The sequence below is a fragment of the Hemibagrus wyckioides genome, linkage group LG15, assembly GCF_019097595.1.
Source record: "Hemibagrus wyckioides isolate EC202008001 linkage group LG15, SWU_Hwy_1.0, whole genome shotgun sequence".
NCBI classification, from domain to species: Eukaryota; Metazoa; Chordata; class Actinopteri; order Siluriformes; family Bagridae; genus Hemibagrus; species Hemibagrus wyckioides.
This window is the reverse complement of record NC_080724.1, coordinates 16,029,255-16,044,332: the sequence shown is the minus strand read 5'-3', so window position 1 is coordinate 16,044,332 and position 15,078 is coordinate 16,029,255. Positions and strand designations below refer to the sequence as shown.

The following is a 15,078-nucleotide window of genomic DNA, read 5'->3' as shown; positions in this document are numbered from 1 at the left end:
TAAGCTCAGTGCTGCAACACTACTACCACTTTGCACCACTGTAACACCCTGTTGTGTAATCAATTCTGACACCTTTCTATCAGAACCAGCTTAAACTTCTTCAGCAATCTGAGCAACAGTAGCTTGTCTGTTGGCCAGGCATCGTTCCCCACGTGCATCAATGAGCCTTGGTGGCCAATGTGACCCTGTCACCGGTTCACCACTGTTCCTTCCTTGGACCACTTTTGATAGATACTGACCACTGCAGACCGGGAACACCCCACAAGAGCTGCAGTTTTGGAGATGCTCTGATCCAGTCGTCTAGCCATCACAATTTGGCCCTTGTCAAACTCGATCAAATCCTTACACTTGCCCATTTTTCCTGCTTCTAACACATCACGCCTAATATATCCCACCCACTAACAGGTGCCATGATGAGGAGATAATCGGTGTTATTCACTTCACCTCTCATAATGTTATGCTTGATCAGTGTATAGTGAAACAATGGAACATGGCTAATCAATAAAATCGTCAGCCAGTTGATCCGATTCCCACCTTAATAAAAACCTTAAAAACTCCAGAAACTGGAGGAAAAGGGGCCGTGAATGTTTTTCCAGTCATGTTCACGCATTTCTGAACTTTCCGAATTATCTCAATTTGATATCAGTGATCATAATGTTGTGCATGATCAGTGTATAATATGTACAGGGGAACCAACATATTTCATTAGATTACTATGAATAAAGTCTTCCAATATTCAATAGTCTGCCAAAAAGTGCTTGGAGTTTTACTATAACAACAAAGTAAATAATTTAGTTAGTTTGTTAGGAGTTAGGAGTGAGAATTAAAATACGATTTGACTAAATATTTTCATCCAGTGACAAGCAAGAATAAATACGCAGTAAATACATACACAGATAAGACAGTCACACACTCTTCTCTTTCAGACACACTCAGTCTTGTTCCCCAGGTGTGAGATGTGACTCACCGCCACTTGATGAGTGTTTTGATGAGTGTAGCGTAGCCTTGTCCAGCAGCAAGGTGCAGCAGGGTCATTCCCCGGAAGGTTTTAGAGTGGATCAGGTGTTTGGATTTGGCCCAGCATGCACGGTTCATCATCTTCTCACACACAACCACTACACGGCTCTCGAACGAGCTGCCCGCCTGTCCCTGGCCTGACAGACACTGTGGACATAAGGCACACACAGTTTAGCAGTTTAGAGCTGACTATTAAGAAAGCATCTGATTAATTAAAGTCAAATGAATTGTTAACGAGTCACAGTACCTGAGACTGGCTGCTACTGCTGTTCCCTCCATTTCCACCTCCCCCTGCTCCTCCTCCTCCTCCCCCTGCTCCTGCTCCAGCTCCTCCAGCCGCTCCGTTACTTTGCTGCTGCTGCTGGCCGGCCATCTCGGCCATCCGGCGCTCCATCTGCTCCAGCCGCTCCAGAATGGACATTCTGAACTGGTTATCTACAAGACAAGAAGATCTTGTTTAACAACTGCACTGATAGGTAGAAACGAAATCCTCTCAACTTCAACACTTCATCGCTCTAGTAAATGGATTCACTGGAATAGAAGAAAAGACAACACAATCATACTTTACCAGGAAGTGATGACCACAGAGCACAGCCATTAAAGTAAACCACAAAGGTTAAAGGCAGAATAACCATTTCAATTACTTGACACAAAGGAACTGCACCAAATGCATGTGGTTTACAGCTGATATATACTACTGCATTAAGTACTAATGTACCTACTGTATATTCGATAAAACTATATTCGGTAAACAAGGAGCAAAATAAAGTTCAAGCAACAGAAAATCTCAATGCCCTGATTTTAATACCAAGCTTTTAGACTAGACTCATCCTGTGCCTGTGGAAAACCATAGTGGCTTACCCCACTTCTGAAATGATTCAGTTTTGGTTTCATAAGCTGTTTATGTCCATTTTCTTGGTTGCTATCAGTTGTTGGCTATAGATTATACTCAGTACCGATCCTATTTGCATGTCATCAGGATTCTGTAACATTAATTTGTTCGTTCATTCCATCATTTTCCATCACCACTTCTCCATTTTAGGTTCGTGTTGAATTTCAGAGGGAATCCAAGAAGCACCTGGTGCCTGCAAAGTCATTATACACAGGCATCCTTGCCTCTAAGAGACCAATCCTAATATGAATCATGTTTTGAAAGGGGGGGAAGAAACCCACATGGATGCTGGGAAGAACTCAAAATTAAACTTGTCTCCCTGAAGCTATGAGACACTACCACTACCTGCTGCACCACTGTGTCATTGTAACACATTAACACCATTTCTGCAATTAGCAAACTGAATAAAACATTTCGAATGAATATTAGTGAGCATCAACACATTTTTCATTACTGTACCACACCATCTGCAACCAAATACAAAAAGACACCTAAGGTAGAGTGCTGAATGTAGACATACGTATAAAGAATAATCTTTAATCGCTGTGGATCTGCATATTCTGTGCACTGTGTAAAGAAAAACCTGCTCGACTTCAGACTTCAGAGCAGCTCATTGATCCAGACTGGCCGCTGTTCACATAGTTATAGGTGCCACTTTATAAGCAATGACAGCTTGCAGGTAAGGCTGCCAGCTCAGAAGGGCAACACAAGTGTCCAGTGTTGGGCAGTAGCGTGCGTGATAAAACCTCCTAGCGTGTACAGACTGCTTTAGCATCTCTCATCCTGCCAGGATTCCGTTTCTGTGGCAACCTGCTGCTGAGCGGTAACTAGGCGACAGGAGCATGTCTGTGCGTGGCTCGTGGCAGCGTTACCATCATTATGTCTGTGAATGAGCATAGCAGAAACGCGAAAGAGACTATGTATGACGCATGAGCCGCATCTTTAACGGGAAACTTTGCACACATATGAAACTTTATTTGGTCAGCTTGGTTTCAGTATCCAAGCTGCAAGCCTGGTTACCTGGTTACCGATGTGGCTTACGTGAGTTCGAGGTCATGCAAGGCTTCACTGTTCAACACCACATCAGAGGGCCTGATTGGGAAATTGCAATCACTTATGTTAAGCCCTGAATCAATCCAGTAATGGAAATGGATTGCTATTTTGGGCATGAGCTGGCCATGGCTTTAAGGAACCATCCATTTACCATCTCAGGTGTTCAGACATGCCTGTGTCTGTGACTGTATCTGCTTTTATGTTCTACTTACAGACAGGAAAATGAGCACTGCTGGGTAGGTGGGTGGGAGGGTGGATGCAAGCAGACGTTTATTGGGATAAAACAATGACATCCATCATCAGGCTTTTAACAAGGCCTGGGGGATGTGTGTGCAAAAAACATGCCTTGCAAATTCACATCCATTACATCCAGGTTGAAGAACTAGTCTCTGTTTTAAATTAAGGCATAGATTGAAAGACAGAGGCAGGGGAAGCGCATGGCACAGAGAGACAGAGGAGGAGAAAAAAGAGAGAGCAGAACAAAAATAACTGAAAGAGGAAGAGAGACAGACAGCATGGCCGCAGCACGTAGTAGCAGTTTTGACATGTCTTTGTTCAGACTCAGTGCTGCAGTCTGCTGCAGTGCAGATGATGTCATCTCCACCTGCTGCTGCGAGTGAGCACGCTCAGAAAGCCACGCACGTCCACTGCAGAGGGAGAGGGGCTAAAGGGAGGAGCTAACGGCATACAGGGTCGAGGCTTAGATGGATTTCCCTATCAGAATACAGGCCACAGTGTGATGTCATTAAGACCCTCCCATTTTTGTCTAGTACAGTACTTCGGTCACAGCCTGTAATCACTCACAGACAAAACACCACACTAAGGCAGATACCTAATGCCATATTTATGAACAGAGGCTCCCTTTGCAAACTTTTAGCACAATCTGCACTAGTGGTCAAGAACGTTTTATTTTTATGGCTTCATGTTATCGATTCGATAAATTCAATATAATTTGTCTTGGCAGAAACTGAATTTTACTTATTTCATTCTGTTTTAAATGAACTGATACTTTTCGTTTATTATTTTCTATTAGAAATTAATTTAGTTCATGTTCATTAATGGGGTCTTAGGGATGAATGTCGTGTCCCATTTTCATCACATATAGTATCATTTAAGCTTTCCAATATTAGAGTTCTCTTAAGACAAGCTCACCATCTCCTGACGGAAATTAAGAACTTTTTTTTTTTCCAATATGCTAACCATGCACTTCCCTTTAGTGCATGTTGTTACTTCTCCATCTCCTGAGATCCTCAACGTGTCTGTACTGATGTGGACTGGCACATCAACAAATCCTTCAATTCCCAAACTAAAGCCTCGCGCCATCTGCTGCAGTCGCTGAGGTGCAGAGCCATAGCACAACCATCAGCCTTTCCATCTCCTGGCCTCCCTGAAAGTGACTCACAGGCTCAGCTCAGGCTTGGATACGGGCATGTGAAATGAGAGGTCATGAAGACTAATGACCTCAGCCCCTGCAGCTTTATTGAGTGTACGTTTTCACTACGAGTGTGTGAGGGCTGATGAGCCAGATTCGCTAAAGCATGTTCTTCAGGTTCCTGATTGTCCAGGAGAGACCTAGATGCAGAATGCATGATGACAAACCAAACAAAATTTATCATTGCATGGCTATTCTGTCTCTTGGTTGCTGCACCACATGAATTATATGCTGATGACTGAACATTATATCACTGCAGTTTAAATATAGCAAGTTATATATATAGATATATAGATATGCAAAGGGGCCCAAAAAATGTATACATATTTCAACAGTTGTTATATGTGCCCTTTTTTAAAACTCTAACTGAATTATGACAGCAATGTGTAGGATTATGTTTCCTCTAAAGATGTCAGCAGTCGCACCATCGTTGATGCTGTCATGTGACAGTCAGAAGAGAGCCAAAGAAAATGACGGAGCCACTTTCGAGCGACGAAAGATCATTTTGGAGTGGTATTGTAACCACTGATTCATTTGTACAGTGCAACAGTATCATCACACATGCTGTAGGAAATCTATAAGGTTGTAAATAACTTTTGTGTTAGCGTGTGCTTATGCATGCTTATCTCCATCCAAATATGTTTTTAGGTCCTAATGCTCATGGAAGTCTGGGTCAATGATGTACTCTGTGAACTGGTCCCACTTCTTGAAACTAAACCCTGGCAAAACTAAGCTGCTAGATATCCCATGTCAAGATCTTGTCATCTTGCTAGAGAACTCTCTGATCACACCACCTCACAACATACACAACTGTGGTTCATTTATATTGCTAAGCTGACACAGTCTTGCATATTTCGTCTTTATAAAATGAAGAAAATCGGTTCTTTCCTCTTAACGGAAGCCACATATGCCTTAAGATGCCAAAAATTGATCCAAAAAAAATAAAAATAAAAATGGTTCCCCACCTACCTGAAGTCACTTATCAGAATCACCTTCTCTTCAGGTCACAAGCACAGCTTGAGTAAAACCAGCTAGACTCTTCCACCGGCTGTTCAAACAACTGAGAGAGACGATATCTGTCTGCAAGCAAAAAAACTGAAGCTCTACCTTTTCACTTAAAGGTAAAAACACTTAAATCTACAAAGCTGAAGAAAGCTGAAGAAAAACTCAACTCTTGCACTTACAGAGGTTTTTAGCTTTTTTTTGGTATTCTTAGACCCTGACCTATTTGTACTTTCACCAAGTATATGTTTTCCAATAGAGGCTTTTGTAAGTGTTTCTAGATACAGATTTAGAAGTATCTGCTCCTGAAAATGTACTTGGTGTGTGCAATATCAAACAATATTTTCCATTTGCCTGTGTGTTTATGCAAGAATAGTCATCCAAAATGTGCAAAAGACTGAGCTGGAAATCAAATTCGATGTTTCTTTTAGTGCCTATAATGTTCTAAAATTATTGTAACACATAAGACGTTGGAAAAAACCCCACAACAAATAATATAATAATCAGTCCACCCAGGAAGTGTGACTAGTCATTATAATTTGGACAGTTATAAAAAATTATTTTTCACTAAACCTCTCTAGATATTTTTTCTTTTAAGTATTATTGTCCAAATATGTTTGTGCTACAATATTTTAAGGCAGATTTGCGACTAACTGGACTGCTAGCAAATCTGCCGTTTATTAGTTACGAAGTAAAACAGTTCACATAACGTTCACTTTCTTATTCTTACGCTCACACACACACACTAAGCTAGCATCTTAGTCTCAAATAGCTCCTGTGAACATGAGCTAAGATAGCTGTCATTGCAATATCGTTGTTCTTAACAGCTAATTATTTTAGCTAAATTAGCTATTTTTTTAGACTAGCTAATTTTTTAAACTAGCCAATTTATTTAACTAAATTATTCTGTTACAAGCATTTTGTACAAGCTACACTACAATGTGTGGCCAAGAGTATTTGGACACCTGATTATACCCCAATGTGGTTCTTCCCCAAACCTTTGCCACAAAGTTAAAAAGAGAAAATGATCTAGAATGTTTTTGTATGCTGTAACATTCAGATTTCTAAGAGACCTGTACTAAGTAAAAATTTCCAGCATGACAATGCAAAGCAGGTCCATACGGACATGAGTGTTCTACACAGAGCCCTAAACTCAACCCCACTGAACAACTGAAACACCAGTCCTCCTTGCTCACCATCACTGATCACTGCCTGACCTCACTAATGCTATTGTGGCTGAATGAGCAAATCCACACAACCACAATCCAAAACCTAGTGGAAAGCCTTCTCCGTTTCCCAAAGCCTTCAGCTCCTATGGACTCATATCAACTCCTGTCACTCCTGGCTTGGGGTTAGTGAACAGAAGGTTTGGGGTGCAAGCCCCAGTCCTGCCACTGTGAGGCCCTTGAGCAAGGCCCTTAACCTTATTCCAGAGATACTGTATCATGGCTGACCCTGTGCTCTGACCCCAACTTCCTAACAAGCTTGGACATAAGAAGAAAAGAGTTTCACTGTTCTGTAATGTATATATGACAAGTAAAGGCAAATCTGTGTAGCATCAAAGGTGTTTTCACTTGCTGTACATGAGCATATCATAGAATTTTATTCTTTTTTATTTGCAGCGTGTGCAGTGTGATTGCTGCTTGCTCAAATAGTTAATAGTCAGCTCAGTAAAATGTTACCGCAGGGCATAACAAATAAATGCAATTCAATATAATGGTTTTGGGTTTCTTAAAAATGATGTCAAACTCATTTTTGCTAGCTGTGAGTTGTGCAGTAATGCTGAACACTGTGCTTTTATGAAACATCACTAAAATGGCTGAATCACTGAGGTTACTGCTGTATGTAGAAAGCAACCAATCATACAGAATGCCTCAAATTGATACCCGGCTGCACATAATGTCACTTCTACAGCGGTATATGTGAGGCCTCAGGTCTGTGATGGTGGTGGATGTTGGAGGTGAGGCTCTGTGGTCCTAGAGAGCACTGATATTTAAGAGGACCTCCCCCGGTGTTTAACCCTGCTGCTTGACATGGCTTGGTATTTAGAGGAAGTGCAGGGAAGGAGGCAGTGCCCTCTTGGCACAGGCTGTACCAGCTGAGGCAACCATCTGCATTTACCCTCTCATCTTCATCCCCATCTAATTAACAATTGCTTATACCCAGTGCAAGGAGAAAACCTACTAGGGAACTTAATAATTCACAGATTGTACATATTTTAATGAAGAGTGTAACAGGTTTTATTGGTTATTTACACTACTGTTGTGTACTGCTGTGGTTTCATATGGTTTCGCTATGGACTCGAATCTCGAATAGTGAGGAAAGCTGGGAGTCTGACCCTATGTTCACACTAGCAAGTGAGAAGGAGACAGACAGCCATTCATGCTTTATGTACATGTGCAAAAAGGAGGCATGATTTCAGAAGCAACTGACAACATGAAACGTCAACTAAACTTTTCTCAATTCTGTTCTATTTAGAAAAAGAGACAAATCAAATATAGGCTCAAAGGATTCCTTTGACCAATTCTATGGCTCAGGTGGTCCAACATAATTCAGTCTCCCACTACCAACTTTAATTCCTACATACAATTAGTTCCTATTTATAGTTTGCCTTGGAAAAACCACTTTGTCCTATTTTGCCAAATAAATCATTTAGTTAGATGTCTATATAGACTTTATTAAGAAATACAAAGAATATAGTGAAAAAGATGTTTGGTGCCTCTAGTTCATTTAGCTAGTATAGTTCGCATTTTAGCATCATAGCTATCATAGCCATATAGTTCGTTTTTCTAATCTGCCAACGAAGCTTATATGAACCCTTGCATGTTTCATATAAATCACAGAGGCAATTTTTTTGAACTGCGTTATTTAGTTGTGTTCACACAAAGAGAAATAACATTTACATTTGGCAGAGGCCCTTATCCAGAGAGACTTACAATTTATCACATTTATACATCTGAGCAATTGAGGGTTAAGGGCCTAACTCAGGGGCTCAGCACTGGCAGCTTAGTGGACCTGGGAATCAAACTCATGCCCTTCAGATCAGTAGTCCAACCGCTAGGCTACCACATCCCACATAAACAATTTGTTATCTGCTAATTCAAATGCAGGCTGAGAGATGGCAATCTAGTCTATAAGAAATGTACAGATAACAATGTATAAAGGTCAACAGTGTCTTCATCTATTTTCTGTAACACTGATTATACAAGCATTATATAGCATTTGAGACAAACCCTCAAATGTTAAAACTGTGGCATGGTGTTCTGTAGTGGTATGCAAATGAGATCAAATTTCTGGACATAATCTGTTAAGAAGAATGACTAGGATTTATATGTGATCAATTTGCACGGAGTAAGTGACGTCTGTAAAAATCGCAAAGATAGGGGTGTCATAACAAGGTGCAAATCGTTTGCCACACTAAAAAATGATATACACCTAAGCTGAATACAAACTGTTTTACTGTTACTTCTTGTAATGTATATATAATAAGTTGATCACTTGCAGATCACACAATCTACAAGCACATATTGAGACTACGCCTGTGTTAGGAATTCAGTTCTTGTCTATATTTTATTCTTCTGTGTTTTAAACTTGGTCAGTACTTGGTTTTGGTTTGATTTCAATGGGAGAACAGTGTCTCCAGAATATATTGGAATTTTTACCAAATGGTATACAGTATACGGTATATTACCTGGGGCGTTTCTACTGAGAATTTTAAAAAAAAGTTATTGTTTCCAGACATGTGCATGCACAAATTTAATAAAACCCCAAATATACTCCAGTAATAATTTCATTACCCCACCTCCCCATCTAAAACTAATCCAATCCGAACAGGAAAACGCACTTCACTAGGAAAGCACTGTATGTTATACACATTAGGACACATTTTCTTTCTTGCCTTACATGAACAAAGTATCCCTGCAGGCGCCACTACTCCACACCACAGCGGCCCTGCATTAACAGTCCTGCTCAACAACAGACACTGTTACACAAGTCTTCCTAAGTCCTCAGTCTAGACTTCAAAAGTGCCTGGAGCAACAACTGGCTTGCAGTGTTGCAGAGAGACCAAAGCCAGCACCTCGCACACACAAACACATCACCCCACTCCCACCCATTCATCCCCTACAGCAAGCACTGACTCCTGATGCTGAAACTCCTACTCAGGTCTCAGCCTGCTCACCAGAGTCTTTAGCCACCTGACCCATTGTGGGAAAAGGCACAGAGCTTCCCACGACTGTATAGTCGGCCCGATAATAGCGTCCCACTAGGGTATGTGTGTGTGTGTGTGTATGCTCTGCAAGCCTTGTCAGTGGTGAGTGAGGCAGGCTGAAGGCTCTCAAATGGAAATAGTCCAGTTCTGAGACTTCTAGGATGCATGTTGACCATGCTAAGCATGCCAGGAGGTGATGCAGAGAGTAGGTACCATGTGCGGCACCAGCCATTAAAGCTGCACAGCAGTGAGCCACTCACACTTACTCATTTATCTGATTGCAGGGACACTTCCAGCTAAGACAAGCAGATCTTGGAGCAGAGTGTTCTCATTAACAGCAGTGAAACTCGTCAAATTGGAGTCATTATGTGTAATAAATTAGTGAAACGTGACCATGCAGGAGGATTTTCTTTTTTCTTTTAATACCATTAGTCCTACACGCTGTTGCTTCATGATACGGTCGGACAATGAAGATTTTTTTTTTTTCTCAGGAGTCTATGCATAACCTAGAATTATGAGCCAACTGCATTAAAAATCCCATTTACCTACAAGAAGGTGAACTCCATACGAGTGTCAACCATCCAGCCTGGTGATATACGGTACACCTTGTTCTCTGTTCGACTCTCCAGCACACAAGGAACCTCTGCAGTCTTTAATGGTCCTTTTTCTTTCCCCTTGAATGGGCCTCTCCAATTTAGTATCCACACAAACAAATGGCAAAACACATTAACTCGGCGCTGGGATTCTCCATGATAAACGGTTGTGCTCATCCTTCCAGACATGCCCTGGTTGAACCAGTTTGCATTATTTGTCATGATATGACAGTTTACTGATGCGAAAACAAATGAATTGCTGTGACTAAAAGTACAGCAAGCAGATTATGAGTAGACTCTGGATTCATTTACATGAGAATGCCGTTATTTAACACAGCGCTACAGGTAGGTTTCATGCTAGTGATTTTGGTTGAGATCAAAAATAACAGTTTAGATTTTCCATGACAAAAGATGTGATTTAGACCCTAAATGATCTCCAATAACATCCTCCATCTTCTACCATTTCTTTCAGAGTCTAAGCAATCCTCTGTGACTTTATAAATAAGAGGATAAGAGGAACAAACAGTTCAAAACAAGCTTTAACTAACTGATTACTCGCTTAATCTCAACATGTTCATTACAATCTGAAATCTGCCAACATCTTTCATCGCTAATTCAATTTATAGAAATGAAATATAGGACTCTTAGGAGGATCATTAGGATTAGGATTTGTCCATTAAAATTTTGGCTATAATATAGTATTTGTAAGTGATATTAAATAGAGTAGGAATGAATAATTGATTGGTGCTTTAGTCTACGGTTTATGTTTGATTGAAATGAGAAAAATAATACTCAGGAGGAGCAAATAGAAGATAAGTAACAATACTGTCATATGTTGTTTTCATTATTAAAGGAACTTCAAGAAAATTGCAGATTTGCTTTTAAGGAAATTGTGGATCTGCACTTTAAAATATAAAGCATCAAATATAACCACTTCAGTAGAGAAAAGCTTAACTCTAATTCAAGAAAGGGGGGAAAAAAAAGTTCAGAGTCTACTGCAGAAAGTGTAATGACTGACAATAAATGTGCCTTTTTCCCTGACAGCCTCGCTCTCTCTTAACCACAGCTTTCCATTTTTAAAGACCCTGAGGTCCAGCCAGTCTCTCAGGTAGCTACTTCCAGTTCGCTGCTCGGCTTTTCTTCCGAAATGGTCTCGAAGGAAATAGCATCTTGAGAAAAGTCCTTTCAGACAGACAACACAAGAGACTAAAGTGCACCACTTAGACTCATGATGGACACGATTATATCAGATCAGTTTAATGTAACTGCTAAAAGTGTATGCGGATATCGATATAGGTATAAAACCTGGAAGCATGTGTCATATACCTGTGGAAAAAAAGGTCATAAAATGTTAAAAGTCAGGAGAAGTGGAAGGAGTCTGTCTGAAAATGTGTAAGTTAGACTTTTGGGGGGAAAAACAAACACTTCATGTCAGAGGCTAGAATAAAGAAAGGTTTAGAAAAACCAGTGGAATTATGCAGCATCAGTAAATCAAAAGTTTTAGGTTTTACGGCTGTCTTGTCTTGACTCTAACTGCATCAACAGGTTGTTGGACAAAAGTTCTTATAAAAAGCTGCACATCAGCTTGGTTCACTGCTAAAAAAAAAGAGGACATTTAATAAAGAATGGCTGTAAAGGTCAGTGCTGTCCATCGTGTTGAAGACGGTCACCACGGCTGCGTCCTGATCTGTGCTGCACACTACTGCACTAAAGAGCAGAGCCAAACAGCATGCCACTAGAGGTAACCATAGTTACCATAGGCAGCGTACTATCTGTGACATTAGTACACGGTTTGGTCACGACCACCACTGATCTCGGTCATTAAGTGCGACAGATTAGAAAGAAAAAGCAAATCCTGTCCTGTGTATGAGCTTGAACACCTAGTATGAGAAATCACAATTTAAAAACGCATGATATTTCACAAGTGATGGATCCCATGATATTAAATAAGTAATATAATAATAATAACAATGTTACTGAGCAGGAGCATCTTAATAGGGTTGAAAAACGTTGTTCATTCTTTTGCGCACGTAGAAACGATCAGATGAGTTTTTTTTTTAAATATTAAAATACACTATGTTCAACACACTGGTGAGCACGTGTGCTAAAATCCAAACACTTCACTGACATTATAAAACTTTTCCATAATGACTACCATGTGCACTCCAAACACGGCACTACACTGTGCCATTGAACTGATCGCGATCGGAGTGATTTATAGGCTAAAAAATAGACATCAGACAAACAAACAAGATCCGACCATAAACCCCCTTAAAAACTCATTTCCTCAAAGAGAGAAAGGGACAAAACAGCTACGTTTGCACCAACAGACAAAGCTGGACTGAAGTGCACAACACAACTTGCTGATCTAAAGACATCTGTTTGTAGTAAGCTAAGTGCACGCAACTTTGCTCATCCACAGACAGACTACTACACGCACACACAAGCACAAAACGCACACACAACGACAAACTATGGTTATGGAAACGCGTCCGACCTTCTATTTTATTGGCCATGGAAGTCCCCCTGCAATGCACACGGTCTCCGTGTCTTTAGGAGAAGCAGGTGTCAGTCATCGGCATCCTGACCAATGTCCCCGAGAGAGAGAGAGAGAGAGCGAGAGAGAGAGAGAGAGAAAGAGAGAGAGAGAGAGGTGCAGTGTGTCAGTTTTCGCACTGGGAAATGTGCACGCGCAATCCTATTTAAAGCAGGGACGGTGCTCAGTGCTCTCCTCCCCGGCGGAACAGAAGTGCAGAAAAATCGGCGTGCAGAAAAGCGCAGAGAGAAAGAGAAAGCCCGCTCACTCCGTGCGCTCCCATCGCTCCCTTCTCTCTTTCTCACCCTCCCCTCCATCCATCCCTCCTCCCTCCATCTCCTGCACCCTGTGCCCCTGTTAGCCCGCAGTGAAAGACAGACGGCGGGGCGCACGGGCAACATGCAATCACGCGCCCCACTTTTCTTTCTTTCTTACTCGCCACTGGCTCTCTTAATAACAGTATTGTCAGATTTGCGCAGGATTTCCGGTTTGGGCTGTGTGGAGAAAACACATGCACAAAATGTGCGTTGGTTTACCTTTATCTGTGGGGCCGACTTAATGATTAAACATTCATAAATAACATTGCGCAAATCAATAATTTGCCACTGCAATAAACGGCACTGCCTCCTGTTGCGGGGACGCACGCACTGCCACACCCACCACGCTCTTTTCTAAATATCTCATTTTCCCTGAGCCTACTTATATGTATTAAACTCATCTAATCTGCTTCCATTACCCTTAATCACGCGCTCTGTCTTCACTGTTCTGTACATGCATACATCGGAAACTTTAAGCCCACTCCAGTCCACGGACGGACATTTTTTTTATTTATTTATTTTTATGCTCGTGATGAACTACAATGAAGTGTAAGCTCTCGCAAAGCACGTGACACCATTTCTCATTTACGGTGCTTCAGGAAACACGCCCACTCCCAGCACCGCATTGTGTTACGCGCAGCGGTAAACAAGCACATTGGAAACGTACAACTTTCAAAGCGCTCAGAGAAATGGCGCGAGGCAACGCGTGCGGGGGCGCATGTAGAGTCGGCATCATGCAACTTCATAGCGTGTATATGGATCTTTACGCACAAGATAGCAAACAAACAAACAAACAACAAAAAAGGTCCAGAGACACCAGACTGTCATGGTTACACCGCGCGCCACATCCTTTACGTCTCCGGGTTTTTTTTTGTCCTGCGCGCGGCTCCGTACCTGCAATGCTGCAGAGGGAGAGAAGACCCGCCTCCTTTCTGCATTATGACAAATCAAGGCAGGCAGCTGTGTTTGTTATCAACGCTGTTAGCTCTCTCTCTCTCTCTCTCTCTCTCTCTCTCTCTCTCTCTCTCTCTCTCAGGAACGTGAGGTAGTCCACGACCGCAAAGCGCTTGATGACAAAATGCGGGGATCTGTCCAGAACCGAACTACCGGCTCTGACCACTGTGTCTCCAAACCTGTGTATGCGCTTTAGGATATGGTCCAGATTATACTGTTCACTTTCTGTGTGAATGTACATGCGTTTCTGAACGGGTGATGTGTGTAACCGCAGCGAACAGGTGGATTCATATGCTGGTTATAACCAGTGGATATAAATGAAGGCTAGGACGCGTGGGAGCTCTATTACTACTGTATAGTCTCTGCGTTGGTCTCAACAATCATCGATATATAGGTACAACATGGAGTTAAGTGGTCAGACCTTAAGCTTTTTGGCATCTCTATTACATCATCAGCACCACTTGGCCATGCTATGGTTTTGATGTGGTTCAGCTCAGATTCATAAATCTGGCTCATATGAAAAGGAATGCCTTAACCAAAAGAAGATCAATATTTCTGAATGACCTAGCCAGAGCCCAGTCCTGAACACAACTAAAGATCTTTTGGGTGACCTAAAGGAGGCTGTGCACAGGAGATGTACTTACAATTTAGTCATTTGGGATCTGGAATGTTTTAGGAATGGTGGGGATGTGGTAGCGTACTGGTTAAGGTGTTGGATTTCGAATCCAAGGTCTGCTAAGCTACCAGTGCAGGGCTCTTGAGCAAGGGCACTAATACCCAATTGCTCAATTGTATTAAAAATGAGATAAAATGTAAGTTGCTCTGGATGAGAGCGTCTGCCAAATACCAGAAATGTAAAGGGAGAAAGAGTGGGAAAATATTGGCAATCCAAAAAGAATGGTAATAAATTTATAAGGTACTTCGTCAAGTATTATTTGTTCAAAGGTATGCAACTAGGTTATTGCAAATTCTGTATGTTTCCTATCTCCCCCCTAAAATGATAATTATAATTATTATCATTTAAAAATAAGTTCTGACATGATATATCTTGATCTAATTTTTCACAAACAAT

General features: G+C 41.4%; 1 protein-coding gene across 17 annotated transcripts in view; it reads right to left on the bottom strand.

Moving 5' to 3' along the window:
* The window catches only part of camta1a (calmodulin binding transcription activator 1a), a 407,198-nt gene that overhangs the window by 15,407 nt on the left and 376,713 nt on the right, over positions 1–15,078 (bottom strand). For 16 of the 17 annotated variants that reach the window (XM_058410173.1, XM_058410174.1, XM_058410175.1 and 13 more), the window contains 2 exons: positions 1,265–1,452; positions 968–1,164 (listed from right to left, as the gene is read on the bottom strand). In XM_058410173.1, coding sequence (XP_058266156.1) covers positions 968–1,164; positions 1,265–1,452 — 385 coding nt within the window. Of the gene's footprint in view, positions 1–967; positions 1,165–1,264; positions 1,453–12,696; positions 13,018–15,078 lie in introns of those variants that run through there. The other variant, XM_058410187.1, reaches the window with a different exon arrangement.